Genomic DNA, 20,408 nt, shown 5'->3' with positions numbered 1-20,408 from the left:
TTTTTGGCAAGACTCAAACAGTCCTGACAGTTCTTTACTTCTTCCCATTCCTCTTCACACCTTTTATCTATTAACTTATGTCCACTTACAGTAGCTGTATTTGTCCATTAGTAAGTGAGTCCTCTGGTAAAGAGACCTGATGTCTTGTTTTCCACCTCTTTTCCTTTGCAGGGATAGATCCCGGACTCAGAGGAAACCCATGTTGACATGAGGTAAACATGTAAAACTCTACATGGACAATAACCTTAGCTCAGAAAGTAGCAAAGCTACCATTCCACCCAGTATCAAAAGTTTTCAGATTGACAGGACATAATTTATACTGATCAACTGATCTGTTCTTCAACAAATGCACCCATATAAATACACACCCTTCTGGACTACTAACATGTGTCCTTCCACAGTACTCTAATCCTGGTTCATTTGCTACGATGTAAAAGTAATAGAATAAAAGATGTGCCATTTAAAAATAACCAAATAAATTTAAAAAATGGAATTAAAATGAGATGATACAAAAGAGACACAACAACAACAACAACAAACAAAGCGAAGTCCATGCCTCTTGCCAAGTAAATTGCTTATTAGAGGAACTAATATTTTAATACTAAAATCAGTCATTTTGTCCACTAAATGAGAGTGTAAATTGTCCACTTGTATTCACAATAGACTGGCCAAACAAACTGCAGTTAAGCAAATGGAAAAACTGTTATTTATTATGCACACTGTTTTTATTATCATTAATTTTGTTTGTGTGTCACTGTATGGCACTGTATGTATGGTCTTTTTGTTATGCTTATGTATTTTCGTTCTGTGGCATTTGTTATTTTGTGGATATTAGTGTACTTTCTTTTTCTTAAAATGATACAGAATGTTTTGGCATGGCATTGTATTCACACAAACACACAAATGAAATGAAAAACACAAACAAAAAAACCCATCACAACACAAATAACAACAAAACACTTATGCCTAAAGAACAAACCAACATTACATAAAAAGCTTCTATTATAACTTCAACTTGTCTGTTCTTATATCTCTTTGTTCAGAAATGCAAGATTCTGTTTTAGCTTTCCACAATTGACAGGTGCATATAAGATTTTACAGCACTACAGTAAAATACACAAATTTTTGTTACCCAAGCTAGAAACATAGTATAGCAGTTTTGTGTTTAAAAATATAATGTTATATTTCAGTGCAAGTCCATGACTGAAGGAAAGGTTACAGTGCACTAAACCCCAAGTGAACTCAAAACCAACCCAAAAATGAAAGTAGTTTATAGTTTATTAATAGTTCATGCCCTTATCATTTCTTGATTTCTCACCCATTTTATATATATATATATATATATATATATATATATATATATATATATATATATATATATAGCAGTAAGTGAACAGTCAGTTCTCGAAGTTGATGTGTTGGAAGCAGGAAAAATGCATGAGGATCATGCATAAGCATAAGGATCTGAGTGACTCTGACAAGGCCACGTTGAGATGACTAGAAGACTGGGTCAGAGCATTTCCAAAACATCAGGTCTTCCGGGGTGTTAATACCTACCAAAAGTGGTCCTGGGGTAATGGGTGCCCGAGGGTCATTGATGCATGTGGAGAGTGAAGGCTAGCCCGTCAGGTCCGATCCCACAGAAGAGCTACTGTAGCACAAATTGGTGAAAAAGTTAATGCTGGCTATGATAGAAAGATCTGAACACACCGTGCATCAAAGCTTGTTGCGCATGGGGCTGCATAGCTGGAAACCGGTCAGAGTACCCATGCTGACCCCTGTCCACTGCCAAAAGCACTTACAATGTGCACATGGGCACCAGAACTGGACCATGGAGCAATGGTAGAAGGTGGCCTGGTCTGATGAATCACACTGTCTTTTACATTATATGAATGTGTGTGTGTGTGTGTGTGTGTGTGTGTGTGTGTGTGTAATAGTATAATAAACAAATTCTTTCTTCATGTCCTGACACTGATAACTGTGTCAGGACATGTGTGCTATATGCTTTCATATATTGATATCACATGCTCTATAAAATACATATACTTTAATTATACCATTTATTTATCTCCTGCACTTTATCCATGGCAACAGCATGACATGTCCATGGTATGTAAGAGGACATGTCTTTGCTTGACCAGCAGAACCACCAACAGTGCCACCACAACAAAAGGTACTTTTAGTACTCTCATCAAATTAAGACCGAAATCTCTCCATGATGAGGATTTAGGGTTAACCTTAGAGAAGTCAAGATTTATGATAAGGGTTCTGGTAATGATAATGCAATGCACATTGGTTAGGAAGCAAAAATCTGTCAGATGGGTCCCATGGGTTAATGATTAATGGCATAATTATTTTCAATTCAGTTCAACTCATTGTTATTTGTATAGCGCTTCTAACAATAGACATTGTCACATAGAAGCTTTACAGAAATCCAGATGTAGATGTTTGGTCCCTAATGAGCAAGGCAAAGGCGAGCGTGGCAAGGAAAAACTCCCTGAGAAGAGATGGGAAAGAAACCTTGAGTGGAACCAGACTCAAAAGGGAACATATCTTCTTCTGAGTGACACTGCATGTGATTATTGATCATTACTCTTCTACAACTGTATTCTACAAATGAAGTCAAACAGTACTAAATTATGTTCATCTAAAATGATTAAAAATCTGTACCAGTTAAAAGTGTTTGAAGCTTAAAAACCCCACAATTACCTGTTTTGGAATGAATGTTGCGTAGCATTGTACACAAAACTCATATATAGCTGTAGATTGGTACCTAAAATGTCAGCCGTGGCTTGAAATCTCAGGTTTGTAGATGTGTATATTGCACAGCAGTACTGTGGACACTGAATGCACAGATTTTAAGAATGCAGCCTTGTTATGGACACTAGTGTCATGAACAATATGCAGGAATCCAGCTTCAGCATAGAGGGTTGTCATGAGTTACATGCTTGCGGAGATGTTCTAGGTGGTATACATATTTGACTATACAGCAATTTTAAGATCCAAAAATATAAAATAGACTATGCAGATGGAACAGTCACCTAAAATTGCATTTTGATTTAAAAACAGCATTCTTTAGACAACCACTACTACTACCACTAACCACTACATGCAAGTGCATGCATGCATCTTTGCAACATCTTAATCTGTACAAAGTCTTAATGTGGTAGACTGGATTACAAACTTCTTTAGTATTTAGAGCCAATTATTTATGTGAGGCAAGTGTGAAATCTAACATTGTACTGTGTCCTTCTACACCATGAGAATTAATCTGACGGTTGCAAGTATGCTAATGCACATTTGATAACAGTTCAGCAAAACCTTGGTCACCTTACTGACAGATATATCAGTTTTAAATGCATAAATTACACAAATTCACACCAAAAACAATTTGCTTAACCACTAGCCAGCTTATGTTAGTGTGGTGGATAAAACCATTTAGAAGATTAAAAAAATCATATGGCTTTCCACCAAGTTAGAGAACAGATAATGTCTTACCTGTTCAGCAAAAAAAAAAAAAGCCAAAACTCCACCACACCTGAATCAATTTTCTTCTTAAAATATATTATCAGACTCTTTCACTCTCTCCTGTTTGTTTGTTGACATTTTTACATTCTCACATGCTCTAAATTTCTCTTCTGATTGGCAGTGGTTTCTGCCAGTCACCAGGTAGCTGGACTTCTTTCATCCGGAGAGTTTTTACATACCTTACATATTTTACATTTTACAGGACAAGCTATCAGGTGCCAGAAAAACAGCCAATCTTTGCCAGCTGGTAATTTAGTTTCCATCTTTCTTATTATATAATTGACCAATTTGATCAATAAAGGAGATTTTGATAAATAAATAAACTATTGTGTTATTTTCTTTAAAAACAAAACAAAACAAAAAACCCCCCAAAATAAACTTGCCTACCATGTTGCATTAGTAGCAATAATTCCAAAGCTGGTTACTTTCTACCAGCACTTACCAGTTGGTCTACCATTTTAACTAGCTCAACCTGTGGGTTGGCAACTGTTTTTCAGCAGGGTGACTAACAGCAGCTCAATAACATCAGATTATAGAGTACTCTTTTTCTTCGCTTTTTTTTGTTAAACAAAATAAAACTCCCACGCACTGTAGTTTTAATATCACTTGTTATAAGGAAATGAAGCCCAGCACAACACTTTGTCGTTCCCGCCCTTAGTGGAAGTTAGTATCACGTGACGACCCAAACGACGCAGAAGACTACCGCAGGGAGTTATGGGTATTCTGTGACGTTTATTAAACAAGTTACCCTTTTCACTCTCGGTTGATGCTTGTGTGGTAAAGTACCAAAATGATTTTTTTCCTTTACTTCGGTACTGTTTGCTGTGTTACACAGCAGAGTTTACCGTGTTGTTGCAGAACTGTAAAAGTTATTATATAATACTTTGTGTCATGTCTGTGTTAGGTTTCCTGGTTTAGTGCATAAGCTTAGTTGGCTTACTTTAGACAGACCGTTAAGTTGGTTTTTAAAAAAATGATTTAAAAAAAAATATATAATACTTGTTAGATTATTTAGCAGATCTTGCCGGTGCTTGAAGACTTTGTGACCTTGTATACATGTAAACGTGCAGTGAAGTTTTTATTATTCGATGTCGTTTTAGTACAGTTTTGGCGTAACTTTAAAAACGAAGCGAATATTTTATTCATTGGTTGTTTATATCTCCATCTTCATGGTTTATACGTTTATATTATTGTCCAAATGAGTTCGTCTCGTGTGGCAGTTTAAGAATTTTTTGTTGTTGTTGTTGTGTTTTTTAGTTAAAAAGTAACGAAATGACTGAATGGACAGAGAGACCCAACGGAGCTCATTTTCTTGGCGGTTTAAACATGGTGCTTGACCTGAGCAAAATATAATATTTGTTGAGTTGAACATGGCCTAGTTAACTAGACAGCCATTGCTCCTGGATGATCTTGTAGATGTTGTGGAAGGTTAGCTACGGCAGATCTTTAAGCAGCTTACTTATCACTCGTGTTGCCCTGAAGTTTAAAATAGAGAGGAGTATCGGGTTATCAGGTTTACGGCTAAACATCTCATGAGTACACTGGTGTTTTTGGGGATTTGAAAACGGTGCTATAGTATTTAATATAATGTTAAAGAATTGTAAATATAAATTATGTATTATGTATGAACTCCTCCTCATAGTGTGATTCATCCAAACAGACTAACATATATCGAAAAAATATATTTTTATTATACCCTTCTGTTGCAAGTTTGTCTTCGTGTGACATATTGAGTGCGTTATTCAGACTCGAGTACTAACTGTAACTTCTGCTTTTTTTTTTTTTTTTTTTGGTAGGTGGGGAACTCTTCAGCTGTTCAACAGGACTACATCAAGAGAGTATCAATTGTGAATTTGCTCCTCAAGATGGGAGCGTTGGTTTCTCGTTGGAGGGTATGTACTATGTAAAAGCTTACTGTATCTCATTTTATTTAATGAATACCTTTTAGGCATATCACAAGTTCTTCATCATTACATTTAACAAAAATATTGTAGGGTATTTTAGGCTTGCTTGAAAGTGTTTACATATCCAATAGCTAGTTAACATTCTGCAGAATGTCTGTGTGAAATGTAAGAGAACTAACAAGTAAGCACATGACTGGCCTTTAAAGCAATTTGTAAGTCTGTCTGCCAGAGATGCATTTTTGGTGAAATGTGTGATTAAAGTTTGCATTTATACTGATTTAGCATAATAGTCTGACATGTCTTTCAGACCAAGCCAACAACTGTGGAGGTATTGGAGAGGCTTGATAAGGTAAGAAGTAAAAGCTCATTGCTGTTACAAATATCTGATCTTGCTGATACCATATATATATCCTTATGGATTATCTGAATAGCACCAAAACAGTTGGTGTAAAAGGCACATTTTTTTTCAGCACTGAGGTAGTTTTGAGCTTGCAGCACTATACAGTTGATTACAGTAGTCCAGAGACATTGGCAGAATCAGACTTGCAGTTATTATTAGACTGACAGACACTTGTTGTATTTGCCTTTGCTCTCTTTTGAGCACTCCTTTGGCTCAGACTCTATGGGATTGTTCTTGGATATTTTTGGAATGAGGTTATTTAAAACCACTACGGTGGTCCTAGAGAATTGGCTCACCATGAAAGACCCTTTGAATGAGCATGTCAGATGGCTGAACTGCTTATGGGATGAGTAAAATCATACTCCACTGAAAAGCTCATGGAAATATTATACAACAATTCAAGTTCGTTCTGGTCCAATAATTTGATTTCGACAAGTGGCATTCCAAGAATGGTTATTTATTATAACCGCACTGGGATGTTTCACTGTTTGTAACACTCCACTTGTCAGTGTTTGTCACGTAAAATTCCACTTCCTAGTTTGGAACAGTTACTACAGTAGTGTTTGCAACATGGCAAATGATACTTTTGAGGAATTTAACTTTTGAATTAAAATATAAAAGCTTGTCAGATGAAGATAAAAATAATGAAAGGACAGCTAACTAATGAAATTTTGGTTTTCTTGGAGACTTCTTTTTGCATCAAATGGTCTGCTCTTGGGCTGATTTTGTTGGGACAGCTAGTCCTGGACAAATTCGCTTTTCCTTACAGTGGGATCATGTATAATAATTTGGAGATCTTACTTTTTCCATGTGACTGATCTGTTTTTTGTTAATTTTAATTGTGAAAATGACTACAAAATGTCAATTTTATGTGTATTTTGATAGTGCATCACCTTTATTAATAGGCACTGTTTCCAAGAGGATCAAATGTTGCCTTTTTTTTAACGTATACGGACAAGCAAACAATTTTCATGGGGTGTACTTATTTTTTCACATGACTATCAAGTGTGTTACATTTTTTGTTGTTTGTTCCTTTTTATAACTTCTTATTCCAATGATTTTTGTATTGTATTCAATTTGGATTTATTTGTATAGCATTTTTAACTATGTACTTTGTCACAAATTGGCTTCACAGAAATTCTGAAGTAGATCTAGATCCCTTATGAATGGTTTTTGGTACAGGCAAGGCTATCCGGATATGTTATGAATGATTGATTCACAAATTTAAAAAAAATTATGTTACAGTAGAATAGGCTAGATTGTAACTGGACAGTACTGAGTCACTGGAGTGATTAGATACTGTTTATTATTATTATTATTATTATTATTATTATTATTATTACTACTACTATACATTGCCATTCTGCACAGTGCAATTTGGTTCATAGAAAACTGTTTTTCCCCTTGATTTTTCAGGATATACAAACCCTTGAGGAGCACAGGGAAAAGCATCAGAAACAGCTGAAGTTATGGGTCTACAGATTACTTCTATATTCAACCCTTCTGTACTTGTTTGCCTGTGTGGTTGTTTATATGTGGTACATCCCTCAACAACTAATGGGGAAAATGATATTGGTGACATCCTTTTTAATATTTCCACTGCTGTAAGTATTCTTTTACATTTCTGTAATATTAATAAATGTTATGCATTCTTTTACCAAACCCCCAAAATACATTTACAAAATCTTTATGGCCCCTGTCAAACAAGGGGCAGTAGTGAAATAAACTAAACAAAAAAAAACACAATTAAACTGTCTTTGATACTTATCTTTAATGCTTACAAAGACAGAAGGTTTTTTTAATGTCAAACCAACAGCATACATTCAGTACAATTTAATATGTAATTATTAAAAATGTAAAAAATAAATAAATAAATAAATAAATCACCATACCAACAATAGGAGAAAATTGGATCAGAAAGTCTATTATGTTATAATTTATCATGATATCGATATATATTGCCCAGCTCTATGCAAAAGGAATATATGTTGGTTTGGTTTCTCCCATTTTCTTCTGGCTAGTTTGAGTTGGTCAAGAGGGGTTAGGCCAGGAATATACTTTCCTCAGCCACACATACTGGGGCAATTTCTTTCCTCCCACATCAGTTTCTTTATGCCAGAGCCACCATGACCAAAACTAAATTCAGCTTGCAGTTTTTTTAAACCCCTTTTGTGGTCATAGTAATGCACCATGCATTGTATTTTGTAGAGCTATAAAACCGTAACACCTCATACAAACTTCTGAATTGCTTTTAAGCTGATGACTGATCTGATATGGTGTGATTTGGTTACTTTAAATCTGAAGTTTCAAATTTTTTTTTGTCCAATTCATAGTTTGCTCATATGTAATTGTTCTTGCAGCAAGTTAATTTTTACATTTTTATGATGTCATCTTTTTTTATCCAGTGTATGGCTTCTGAGAAAACTGTTAATTATGTTGTATTCAAGAAGGACAGAAAGAAATGGTAAAGTGATTACTTTGGTTTTTCACATCTTTTAAAATTGTTCTTAAACATGTTGACTGAAATGTTTTCATTTTGACATTGTACGTTTAAAAAAATAATTTTCTAACATAACTGTCCTTTATGTTTCAGTTGAAAAATTTGAAGAATTGAAAGCTGAAAAAAAGAAAATAGTAAGCATTCCTCTAGATTGTCTATTCTCTCTGAATAGTGCATTCTGATTATAATTGTAGGCTATTTGACCAGGGAGGCCATTGCTCGTCTGGCAAGTTGCACCCTCATACCTGTGTAGAACACTTAAAATCTAGTTATTTCATGAGGGGTCAAACCAGAGTGCACACCTTCTCAGAAATGTCAGACATCTTTGCACCTGTAATGTGAGCGTTAACCTTAAATGCTAATGTGCTGGCTTTGCCCTTGTAGGCCATTCAGCTTTACTTTTGACAGTAGGCTAGCACCCTGCTAATGCTAAAAAAGGAGCATCCCTTCTCTGCAGTTATTGAGCTTATGCTCTTAGTAAGAAGAGAAATTTCTTCTTCATATAAATAATCTAAAATCAATGCAGACAGCGGTTAATTGCACAGACTTACCTTAGTAAAATGCTTGGCCAACGGCATGTCTTTAAATTGATAGTGTTTAGTGCTGGGAGGAAATAAATCTGAGAAATTGCTTGTCATCTGCTGTCATGTCTAATAACTTTCAATAATTACAGTTGATGGATTTTTACACTCTCCATTATCAGAATAGATCTTGTAATTATTCTTTTCATTAAATCTAAATAATTAGCAGTATTGGCTCTTTTTCTAAAATGAGCTTTAAAATGAAGCTAAATGGAACAAAACATAAAATCTGCCAGGAGATTTTTCTCCCTAAGCAGCACATTTGTACTTGTATATATTTTTTTAAACATTACTTGGAAGCAATTTCCCCTTCTGTCAATGAGGTTTTTTGGGTTTTCTTTCTTTATTTCTTTATTTCTTTCTTTATTTATTTAAAATCTGTTATAGATTTGTCATTTTGTGCCAGTACAATCATGTTTGTATTCAGTACACTGAATTGTTCAATATATTTTTCAGCTTGAGCAGGTGATGGAGACAGAAACCTACAAAAATGCCAAATTGATACTAGAGCGGTTCGATCCAGATTCTAAGCAAAAGATCGTAAGTATTTCAGCAATATAGACCGACTGTTAACATAGGGTATCATTGCAGAATTTTTAATTGAGTTCTTTTTCTTTGTAGGAGCTGGATGCTACACCCATCGGACCTCCTGTAAGTCCTCGGCAAGGTCAAGGTTAGAAGAAAATGTATATGTACTGGGTTTGTAAGCAAAAAAGTTTTAATTATCAGCTTCAATAAGCACACACTGGTCGTTTTTTTTTTTTTTTTTTTTTTTTCAGAGCTTCGTCAGAGGCATGTGACTCCTCGCCCTCCTGTTCCTGTGACTCCAAACCTAGCAGTAGCAGCACGTCCTCCTCCTGGCCCAACTGCCCCTCCTGCCCTGATCTCAGCCCCTGGTGGTCCTCCGGAGAGGAACCTGTCTACTTCTGCCCAGCACCATAACCTGCTGAGGAGAATTGCCACCCCCACAGGCTCCCCAGCCCTTGGTGTGGGTGAGTGATGCACACTTATTGTTTTTACTCTTTGTAATAAAATCATGAGGTTTCATTGGAGAAACTGTATCTGTGAAACATCACCACAATATGAATAAATGTTAAGGGTTTTTCCTTGATGTTATTGAGTTGCATTTAATTAAAATGGGACTACACTCATTGGCCATTTTAATAGGAACTTCTCCTTGTTCAAGCTTTTATCCAATCTTGTAGCAGCAGAGCAGTGCATAAAATAATGCGGTACAGGTCAAGAGTTAACTTTCACATTAACTTTAGAGTGTTAAATGCGAATACGAAACTTCAGACTTTAAACGGTTGTTTAAATGGTTGTTGGTGCAGGGCAGGTTGGTTTCTGTAATTCAGAAACTGTTAATGTTCTGGGATTTTTATGCACAACAGTCTCTAGAGTTTGTAGAGCTCTTAATAGAATGTAGTTTATTAATGCCCTGTGGACATTTGCTAACTGCAAGGTCTAGTATGCCAGCACTGCTGTGTAGTTGGTAATGTTTAAATTTCAAACCTTCTATTTTGAGTTTTAATGTTTCTTCATATTTAATCATTTTCAGTTAAAAATTAGACACTCCATACAGAAATCACATGTTTTCTTATTCTTGAAAGATGCATACTTCCAGTGTTTGATTTGCTCTTCATTGATATTTTTGTCATTATCTGCCAGAAATGATGGACATTTTGTTAACAGCATTGTAAAAACAATTTTCTTAATGCGAGGAGAGAATTATCATCAGTACTTGAGGGTGTACCAATCCAAGCAGGATAATTTTTGTAAGGAATTGCTAGTGAAAAGCAATTTGATACGAAAGAGTCACCACGGCGAATCCATATGCTTGTAAATTAATAAGCAGCAGGATATCAGGACTTTGCCAAGTCTGGTAGAAATGACCAGTCATCTCTCTATGATCGCTCTTCATGTTAAATTATATTAATTAGAGATGAGGATCACAGCAGGTTCACAGTTATCTATAGGGAGGACTATTTCTGAGTCATTATTAAAATCTGTCATTGCCATCCATTTATCATGGCCACCTGCCTGCTGCAGAGGACTGCAGGTCTATATGTAAACTGGTTCATGGTCTGGAAGACCTGCATGTGTATTCTTGGATGGTTTGTTATTAACCACGTCTGTGTGTCCACAGGAATGCATCCTCCAGGCCCACCCCTGGCACGGCCTGTCCTCCCTCGAGACAGAGGAGCTTTGGACAAGCTTATCGAGTACCTAGTAGGTGATGGGCCTCAAAATAGGTAAATATCCTGAATCTTATAGCTGTTGCTATAAGCAAATGTTCACACAAGCAGCAGCACAAGTGTTTTTTTTTCAATGCGAACTTGAGATTTTAATCAACAGTCAGTGAAGCAGTTCTTAGTGATGCAAACAATGATGTGAAGTTTAACATTATGCCACTGAGAAGTGAAGCGATTTCATAACTACCCATGGGATTGACAGTGTATCTTTTCCACACACTGAAACATTAGCCATGTTTTATGGGTCCACATATTTCTATGTACTTGCTGCTCCTGTGCCAGTTTACCACCTGGTATAGGAATGAAAGGTTTGATTTCCTCAATTTCGTCTGGTCTGCTTCTGTACATGCCAGTCAAATAGGCAAGAGAAATTGTGAAGAGGAAATAATTGTTTTAGGCCCATCCTAACACTAGTACAAAGTGATTCATTGCACTCATTCCTTTTATGCACAAGTATTTTCATTTTTTAATTTTGGGACAACCTGTAATTTGTTACTCTCTTGCCATCAGTGGACAATGGGTAAGCAGTTACTCTGTGTACATTCTGATAATTAAAAGGAATCTTTCATGTTATACTCCTATTAAAATAATCTGGATTCTTAGTGATTGAGAATTCTGACTAATTTTGTTCTTTGTCAGTACATGCTAGCCAGTCATAGGTGTAATGGGTCATACATGCACAATTAAGCAACTGGTATTCTCCTCCAAGCAAGTTTATGAATTTGTGTCAGAAGTATGGACTGATATTTTGTACCTTGAAAATAAGCAGCAGTTGACTGCTCTTGTCATGGAGGAAGGATGCGTTGGCCTTCACTCACCAAGTTGGTCGTGGTGGCACAGTGGACAAGTGTTTTGTCATTAGACCTGTTTTTAATAAATTAACTTTTTTTTTTGTATTTTTTTGCAGATATGCTCTAATATGCCAGCAGTGTCTATCACATAATGGCATGGCATTAAAGGAGGAATTTGAATATGTTGGTAAGATTTAGAGGAACATGGAACAATTTGTCAGTTTTTATGAAACATGGTGTCTGTTCCTCTCTGACACTTGGCAGCTCAGTATATCATGGACCTCATAAATGCTGGGCCTTTTAAAGCATTTTGAATTTAGCATTTTGAATGCAGCAGTAGTAACAGATTAAATATGTAAACAGGCGTAGACTGTTTGTTTCTTTTGCCATATGTGTGCATAAGCTTATGCTTTATTTTCATAATATATCAGTGTGACCATAGATAATTTGGATCAGCAGAATGTGTTATGACTGCTCTTTCAGCATTCAGATGTGCTTATTGCTACTACCTGAATCCTGCCCGGAAGACACGCCCCCAGGCTCCACATCTTCCTGAATTTAGTGAAGGCAAGACAAGCCTAGCACCATCTGCTGTTGCCTTGGAGACAGACCAAGGTGCACCCACTTCTTCCCCAGGTACCTACTATGTAGTCACTGCCTCAGACGCTCTGCCCACATCTGCTATTTTTACTACACCTTTCTAATTTCAAGCTTTAGGATCTTAAAGGTTGCATCCTAATTGGCTCTCTGTTCTTCCATATATACACACATGTCTGTGTATCAGGTTCCAGCAGCAAAACAAACTTTTAAACTCAGTGACTGTTACCTTTTTGAAGGCACTGGATTGAAACAGTGTATAGCATCATGTCCTTAAGAGATGATGTATATATTTTTTGTTTTATTTGAAACAGCTAAGTGGCAGTTTAATGGAATTTCCTTCATGCATGTTGACTGAATACAGGAAAAAGGTTTATGGCTGGTTGTCTGTAGTGTCAGTCCGCATGACTCTTCATGTGAAAGACTACTTGCCTGGTAACCTTGTCACTGCCAAGCTTCCACTGCTGGGCCCTTGACCCTTAACCCTCAATTGCTCTTTTGAATAAAAATAAATTAATAATGAGACAAATGTAAGTTGCTCTGGATAAGGGTGTCTGTAAATGCCTTAAATGTAATGTAATGTAAATGTTTGTGTAAGCCCAACCAATCTAATAATGTATGCCACACTTACAGAAGTTTTGTAAACATGTATATGTTGATAAATGGCAATCACAAATAAATTACTTGGTGTGTGCACAGCTGATTTTCGTTTGCAGACATCCACAAAACTCCATAAAAAGGCCAAGTTCAGAGAGTAGAAAATGTAAAATGGCCACAAAACGGCCACAAAAAAGAATTTCTCTTCGAAGTACGACTGTCTGCGAATAAAAACACATTATTTGGCAGCGTACCTAACGGCGTCCCAGCACCTGAAATGACCAAAATATGTTGAGGGATTATGGAGTATTGTCCGTCCAGCACAATATAAGATCAAGCAAAAATGGCTTGACACAAAAACACAGTCAAAAAAATGTAAATACTGTTAATTAAGGAGTTTTGCTGCTACCTGGGGGGAGGCCCAAAGCATGACAAAGCTTTTTGAAATTGACCAGATGCCTTGGAAAACTTAACCAACTTAAATCCTACTCCTGTCTAAATATCTTTTGCCTCCGTAAGGGTATCATGTGCCAACTCTTCCAGTAATATCACTTCTGTCATTTGAGTATGTTATGACAAAAAAATTCTTTGTTGTTTTCTTATGATCTCAACATAACGAAGTTGTTTTCTCATGATCTTGACTTAATTTTCTCGTGATCTTGAAATAACCAAAAGCGGTTTTCTCACGATGTAATTTTATCACGAGAAAATCTCGTGCTTTTTGAATGGGACTGGTGTTACATGCATGTTTGCATCTTTGCCATCATAAATGTAGAGAGGGACTTTATCTCTGCATTAAGAGAGAGGGGTGTCCCCTTCTCAAGTGTCTGATGCTAATATGGAAGTCATCAGTCCTGCAGGGATGATGTATTTTTGTAGGCCACCCCAGAAGTTAGCATCAACCTGTGTCCCTCCTATTGACAAAAAGCCAATTGGATTTTTCCACTCTCTTTTTTGGATTATTGAGGAAAATAAACTCTGTGACCAAGAAAACTATGATTCTTACATGTTTCCTCATTAAGGTAATCTTCACAAATGAACACAAGTTTTGTGAATCTTGAAGCCTAAATACAGTCGGCAGAAGTAAAACGCTAATGTTAGGCTATAAACGAACTACACCACTGTCGCATGACTTCAATGTGACCACCACTATGCTTCTGACAACTCTCTCAATCTTTATTTAAAAAAAAAACAATTGGAATACAATTGTAAAATACTATAAATTGATAAATCTACTAGTTGGAAAGTTTGAGTTGGAATAGTTTGCAAGAGTGTGAGTATAAACACAACGAGGCTGTAGTAGATGAGTTTTTTCTTGTTCGGCGTGATGAATTTTAATGTCCCCGGGGTTTTATTTATTTATTTTTTAAATCCTGAGTGGGGTATTACTGATATATTTTATGTTGTAGTATAAAACCTGAACTTATCTTGAGCTTGTGTTAAACACTGACCTTATTTCAGGCATTTAACCAAAAACCCATTCAAAAACCCCCATTGACTTCGGGATGATGGATGTCCAGTGCACAGAAAAATTAAGTCGAGATCACGAGAAAACAAAGAAAAAATTAATAATGAATGGCCGCTTATAATAATGCAAACAACTTGTCTAAAACATTTGTGTATTTGAAATAAATAAGATTTGAACTTGACAGTGTAAAATGAAGAAACTGATTGCAAATTACAAGATTAGAAACCGATTGAGTTTTGCATTAGTTGGTCTTCTCATGCGTACATTTACACACTTGGGAGCAGTAGTAGGATACGAAGGTTTTGCAGAATTTATGGGATTTTCATGAATAGCACATCTTCTGCGTAAATGCTCCTACAAACGATTTGTGCATGAATCTGTTTGTATCCAGTTTGATAAATAAGAGCCAGTGTTTTCAGGACTTTTGAAATGGAATAAAATTTTTTAGATCCCCCCATTTCTCCCCAGTTGGGTCACTTTGCTAGTTCTCACCTATCAGCTGGGTCTCCCATATCATATGACAGCTGCCAACCAGGGACCGTGATGGCTAACAACTCTGTATCACAGGGCAGTTTTAATGCACTCTGAAGAAAGTGCTATTTGCCGTCTTCTGCATATATGAGCCCGCAGACACCCTTGATTGAATAGTCTTGTCTGGATATACAATTTTTTGGTTCTTCTAGTAAGGAATGAGTCTTAGTAGTAGTAGTATTAGTCTTATGAGTGTTAAGCTTGTGCCCATCCTTTTAATTTTTTTTATTTTTTCCTTCTATAGTCTGAAAATTGTATCATGTAGTGATTAAATCCACTGTCATTGTCTCTAAAGGCGTTTTACCTTGAACTACTATTGAATCTGAGAGCAGATCTACTGCATGATTTAAAGGATTTGGATCTTTTCGTGATGCTCTCCTACAGTGCTGCATAGTTTGTTGGTGTGGCTTCCTGCCACTTTCTTGCCACTTTTCCTGCCACTTTCTTTACTCACTTTGTATCGATTGTCCTGTAGTGGGTACATAATGGGTCTTCCTTTTATGTAAGCTAATACACAGGAAGTGTCATTTTAAGCTGATTGTAACATGACATTGACTTACTGTATTTCTGAAGAAATATGGGGACTGTTAATGCAACAATTATAAATGTGTACAAGATTCATATTGGGTTAATATAATTAAATCAGCAGGGAATGCTTAGCATTATGAGGTTACACTATATGTTCTTTAATTACATAATCCTAATCTGCATCACTTGTCTTGTTTGTTGAGCAGAGGATAAATCTGAGTCCTTTGGCCCTGTAGAGGAGGAGAAATCGAGTGAGCATCAGGTGGAAAACCAAACCGAGCAACCAGGACCTCAAGAACCAGCCACCACTCTCCCAGACCTCGCTGAAAAATCAGACAATGAACAAGATGTCTCTGCTATGGATGTGGAATAAAGAATATCTACAAACTTAACCAGCCTCTCTGGAAAGGTGTGCATTATGTAACGCATGTTTAATATGTTTGGGAGTACTTAGAAAGGTTATAACTTTGGTTTAGACTAGTTTAAGTATACTTTTCTTATTAATTTCTTCTTCTTTTTTTTTTTTTTTTTTACTGTAATAATCTATATTAATAATATTTTTTTTGTTTTATGTTGAAGTAAAATGAATTTGCAACATTTTGAAAGTTTACATGTCTTTAGTTTAGAATGCACTTCCATCTGTCATGAATTCACAGAGCAGTTCATCTCCCTAATGAGAATAACTCCTCAATAAGAGTCTTTTTTCAGAAGGAAAATTCATGTGTACTGTTTGACTGAATGTATTTAACTTGTTTTTCCAGCATGTACAATAATGCAAAATGTCTGTTCTTTTCTGAGAAATGTTTGATATTTATAGATGTTTACACCTTTTATTACAGTACCTTTTTTGAAGGTATTCAGTAGGTTTATAGTTTTCTACGTGCCTGCAGTGAGATGGGTTTCATGTTTACACAGATTAAGCTCATCATTAAAAAAAAAATCCACAGCTGTTTATTTAATTATAGAATCTGAATGTAGAGCAGTATTATATATGTATGTGCCTTTCTATTTAAGATTTCTGTAAAGAATAAATAGGAACTATTTAATTACTACATATGGGGTTTTTATGCCCTGCTTTTTCCTCAAATAAAATTATTTTTAAATATACTCACTTTCACTTGTTTCTTTATAACTACATCCAACTAAAGCAATACTATAACACTACTCAAATGAATTCTGTTAATTTTGTATGCCCTTTGTGTATACCACTATTTTGTACTTTACTTCCCTTATTACATTTACACAGGGGGAAAATGCTAAGCTTACTAAAAGATGTGTGGTTTGTTGTGAGGGATTAGGGGTCAGTCACTCTGCCCAGCTGAATAGTTAACTGAACCGGCATTTCTAGAGAGGAAAAAGCATGTGTCCTCTAAAGAAATTGGTTGTTAGGGCTGTTAGTGGGCTGCTTTATTGCTTACTCCCCTTCCTGTCTGTGTTCTAGCTATCCTGATATGGAGGGACATTGAAAGGAATCTGTTAAAACACAGCCCATTTTCATTAACTGGTCTATTTTGGCTTGTGATCATTTTATTTTATCTCATTGATCATTTCAGACAGTGTTAGATAATGGGACTGACACCCAAGCCCAACCCAGCTTGATTGCTTGACCCTCTTCATTTGCAACAAGAGAACTATCTCTACCCATATTGCCCCGCTGACAAACATACACTCTTCTGTTTCTCACTCTCACACACTGGCTCTCAGGTCATCCTCCCACATTTGTCTTTGGGTTTTGATAATGCATGTTTACAGAGACATGACCCCCTGAGTGTGGCAATGCATCACTGTCAGCAGGACAGTAGCACCTGATTCCAGCACACTCCATCTCAGCTTGACCCCTGACAGTGGCACAGGCACTGGGTTGGAAAAAAACAGCCTGTCAATAGGACGTTTGAACATTTTTATCAGCAAATATAATGTAGATCAAATGTTTGTGAATCATCACTGTTTAGGGCTTTTTGGATTCTTGTCAAAATGAAATGCTTCACTACATATTCCATCATTCTACACAATGACACTGGTTTTTATTTTTTTTTAACAATTTTCAGTGCATTGTCAGTAAAATCATTGTGTGTTTTGAATTGACATTCAATTTAAAGAATACATGTTTCTCACTCCAACATGGGTTTTCATATTTGCAATAGATTAGTTTTTTTCATAGATGATTCAGATGTAGATGGCATAATTACACACATTTTTCACATCTAGTGTAATGTGTTTTTCTTTTGAGACCTTTATATGGATTCCATGTAGTACTGCTACTTCATTTGTCTTGTCCACTTTTCCTTTTTGATATACTTTGTTGTTGTGTTTTGTTTTGTTTTTATAGTTAAGAAGAATTCTCTTTCAAAACACATGTGGATGTATCAAATAAGGGGAAATAATTTCTTTTTTTTTTTTTTTTGCTTTTCTATCCTCATTTTATATGCTTCGTACACTCTTTAAACAATAAGTGTAACTTTTGTGCATTTGTGGAACAGAAAGCATATGTTCATCTGGCTAGAGCTGTTATTTTTACACATTCTATGGTCACTCTGTCTTTTATTTCCTATCAGAAGATGTTTCGCTTCATACAGCCTACTGGCAGCTAACATAAATGTTATCAGACATCGCACAGAGATATGTGTTGAGTGTAAGAGAAAAAACAAACAAACACCTGAGTGAATACATCACTTCTGGCCTTCCAAGGCCCTGTTTGTCCATTCAGCAGAGGTTTGTCCCATCAGCGATGTGCTATCACATAGCCACTAATTGATTTTCAAGGATGACAAACGATGCAGTGGTCAGCGAAGCTGAGGTAATTCAGTCACGAATGGAAGACTATAGCATGGCTTGTCTAGGATCCCAAGCTCTCTGAAATGTTTATGTTCACTCTGTTCCATTTGACACAAATTTATACTGATCTTTTATTTATGCCTTGAAAGAATGGCAAATAAGAAACATAAGTGTTCTTGATATTGTGTTTTGTCATATCTAGCAGCCAAAGATTGAAATCCTGGGAAACAATTTTCTGTCAAAATGAAAGAGCTTGGCCTTGTGAACCCTTGAGGAAAATAACACCACTGGTTCAGACAGAATATGAAACACCGAGGCAGAGAATAAGTAAAACAGACAAGAGCAGCCTCCATGTCACTTTTCCATTTGCTGCTTTTGAAAGAGAACATCTCAAACTTTACCCTGTGTTAAAAAAAATGAAGACCTTGTCGTTATCTTTATTTATGTACTGAAGTCTAAAGCAAGTCTATGCAGAAGACTGCAGACTCACTTAGTGTTGATGATCTCAGTTCCAGACTGCTACATGTACATCTGTGGGTTTATCATTTTAGCATTGCCTATCAGCAGAGCATGTGCTGTTTCCTTGAGGAGGATATAAGAGAATAATATAAAATAATGAGATGAGTGTCACAAAAGCAATTAACATTCCCTGAATATTAGAGTTCACCATTGGATGATGACAACTGCATCATTATCAAAGCCATCACAGTGCAATAGTGGCCCTGGGAGGCATTAAAATCAAATTAGAGTTATACAGGCATATGCTGCTGCTATGGCCTAAATGAGGAGACACTCTTCGAGCAGTTGATATCTAGCGATTAGTTCTTGGCTCTGTGGTCTTTAAATGCCACAAGACAAAGTTGAGTGCCATGAATTCATTTTGCGAAAAGGTCATGAGGTGCCAAAAATATGTTGATTTGAATGGATTTACCGTTTAAACCACAAACCGCATTTAGGCAAGCTGATTCCCATCTCTCCCTGCTCACTGGGGCCTGTCATAAATCGTTAAACAGGAACAATAAGCTTCTCTGGAGCAGAAAACCCTTTCAACATGATGCTTTAGCTCAAATTGAAATTTGCTCTTCAAATATATTTAGAGGCATCATAATGTTTAGAAATGTCAGCACCTTATCACCCACAATGTTTATAAACACTTGCTAAATTCACCTCCAAAAGGGCACCAATCTTGGCAGGAACTGTGAGTCCTATTATCCTTCCTCGCTTTGGAGATATTGAATAGTATACTCATTTTCCAGCAAACTGTTTTGATATTGAAGGATCATGGATCTTCATGGATGAAAAAAGATATACAATAAAGTTCATTTCTCTATGTTAAGGGAACTGGGTAGTGTACCTTCCATATCAATATTCCTGCATTTACGTGCTGGGTTTATCTTTATTGCTGTTCTTTTTAGCCAAAGTGTCTGTCTTCAGTCAGAGCATGGACTTTGACCCTCATTATTCTTACTTCCACATTAGAAATGGTTCCCCATCTCATAACAACAGACAAACCTGATTAGAATGAGAATATCGTTTTAGGTTGTTTGCTAGACTTGGGAGAAAATGGAATATGCTTAGAAAGTCTTCATGAGAGCTTTAATGAAAGAATGCATCCCTTGAACCACTAGAAGAAGAAGAAGCCTTTACTGGTCACATATACGTTACAGCACAGTGAAATTCTTTTCTTCGCATATCCCAGCTTGTTAGGAAGTTGGGGTCAGAGCGCGGGGTCAGAGCGCAGGGTCAGCCATGATACAGCCCCCCCAGAGCATGGAGAGTTAAGGCCCAACCATGGCAGCTCGGCGGTACTGGGGCTTGAACCCCATCCTTCTTATTTTGGATGCACACAAACGTCTTTTTGTATGAAACATTACTTACCCAATCCTTAAAAAGTATTATATAGAGCATGTTTGTCTCCCATGTTTGCCTTCTATTTTTATTTAACAAATTGCAGTT

At 36.3% G+C, this 20,408-nt stretch overlaps 1 protein-coding gene across 1 annotated transcript; it reads left to right on the top strand.

Moving 5' to 3' along the window:
- The first annotated feature begins 4,239 nt into the window (after positions 1–4,239).
- On the top strand, positions 4,240–18,859 carry lnpa (limb and neural patterns a). Its single transcript, XM_053627058.1, has 13 exons — positions 4,240–4,305; positions 5,325–5,420; positions 5,740–5,781; positions 7,249–7,436; positions 8,238–8,296; positions 8,426–8,466; positions 9,370–9,453; positions 9,535–9,586; positions 9,693–9,905; positions 11,060–11,165; positions 12,073–12,143; positions 12,440–12,592; positions 15,884–18,859. Exons 2-13 carry the CDS (start codon positions 5,394–5,396, stop codon positions 16,048–16,050), a joined length of 1,203 nt encoding a protein of 400 aa, XP_053483033.1. The 5' UTR covers positions 4,240–4,305; positions 5,325–5,393; the 3' UTR covers positions 16,051–18,859.
- The last annotated feature ends 1,549 nt before the right edge of the window (positions 18,860–20,408 follow it).

The sequence above is a fragment of the Ictalurus furcatus genome, chromosome 6 (genome assembly GCF_023375685.1).
Source record: "Ictalurus furcatus strain D&B chromosome 6, Billie_1.0, whole genome shotgun sequence".
Taxonomy (NCBI): Eukaryota; Metazoa; Chordata; class Actinopteri; order Siluriformes; family Ictaluridae; genus Ictalurus; species Ictalurus furcatus.
The sequence above is the reverse complement of the archived record's forward strand: the minus strand, read 5'-3'. Positions and strand labels throughout refer to the sequence as shown.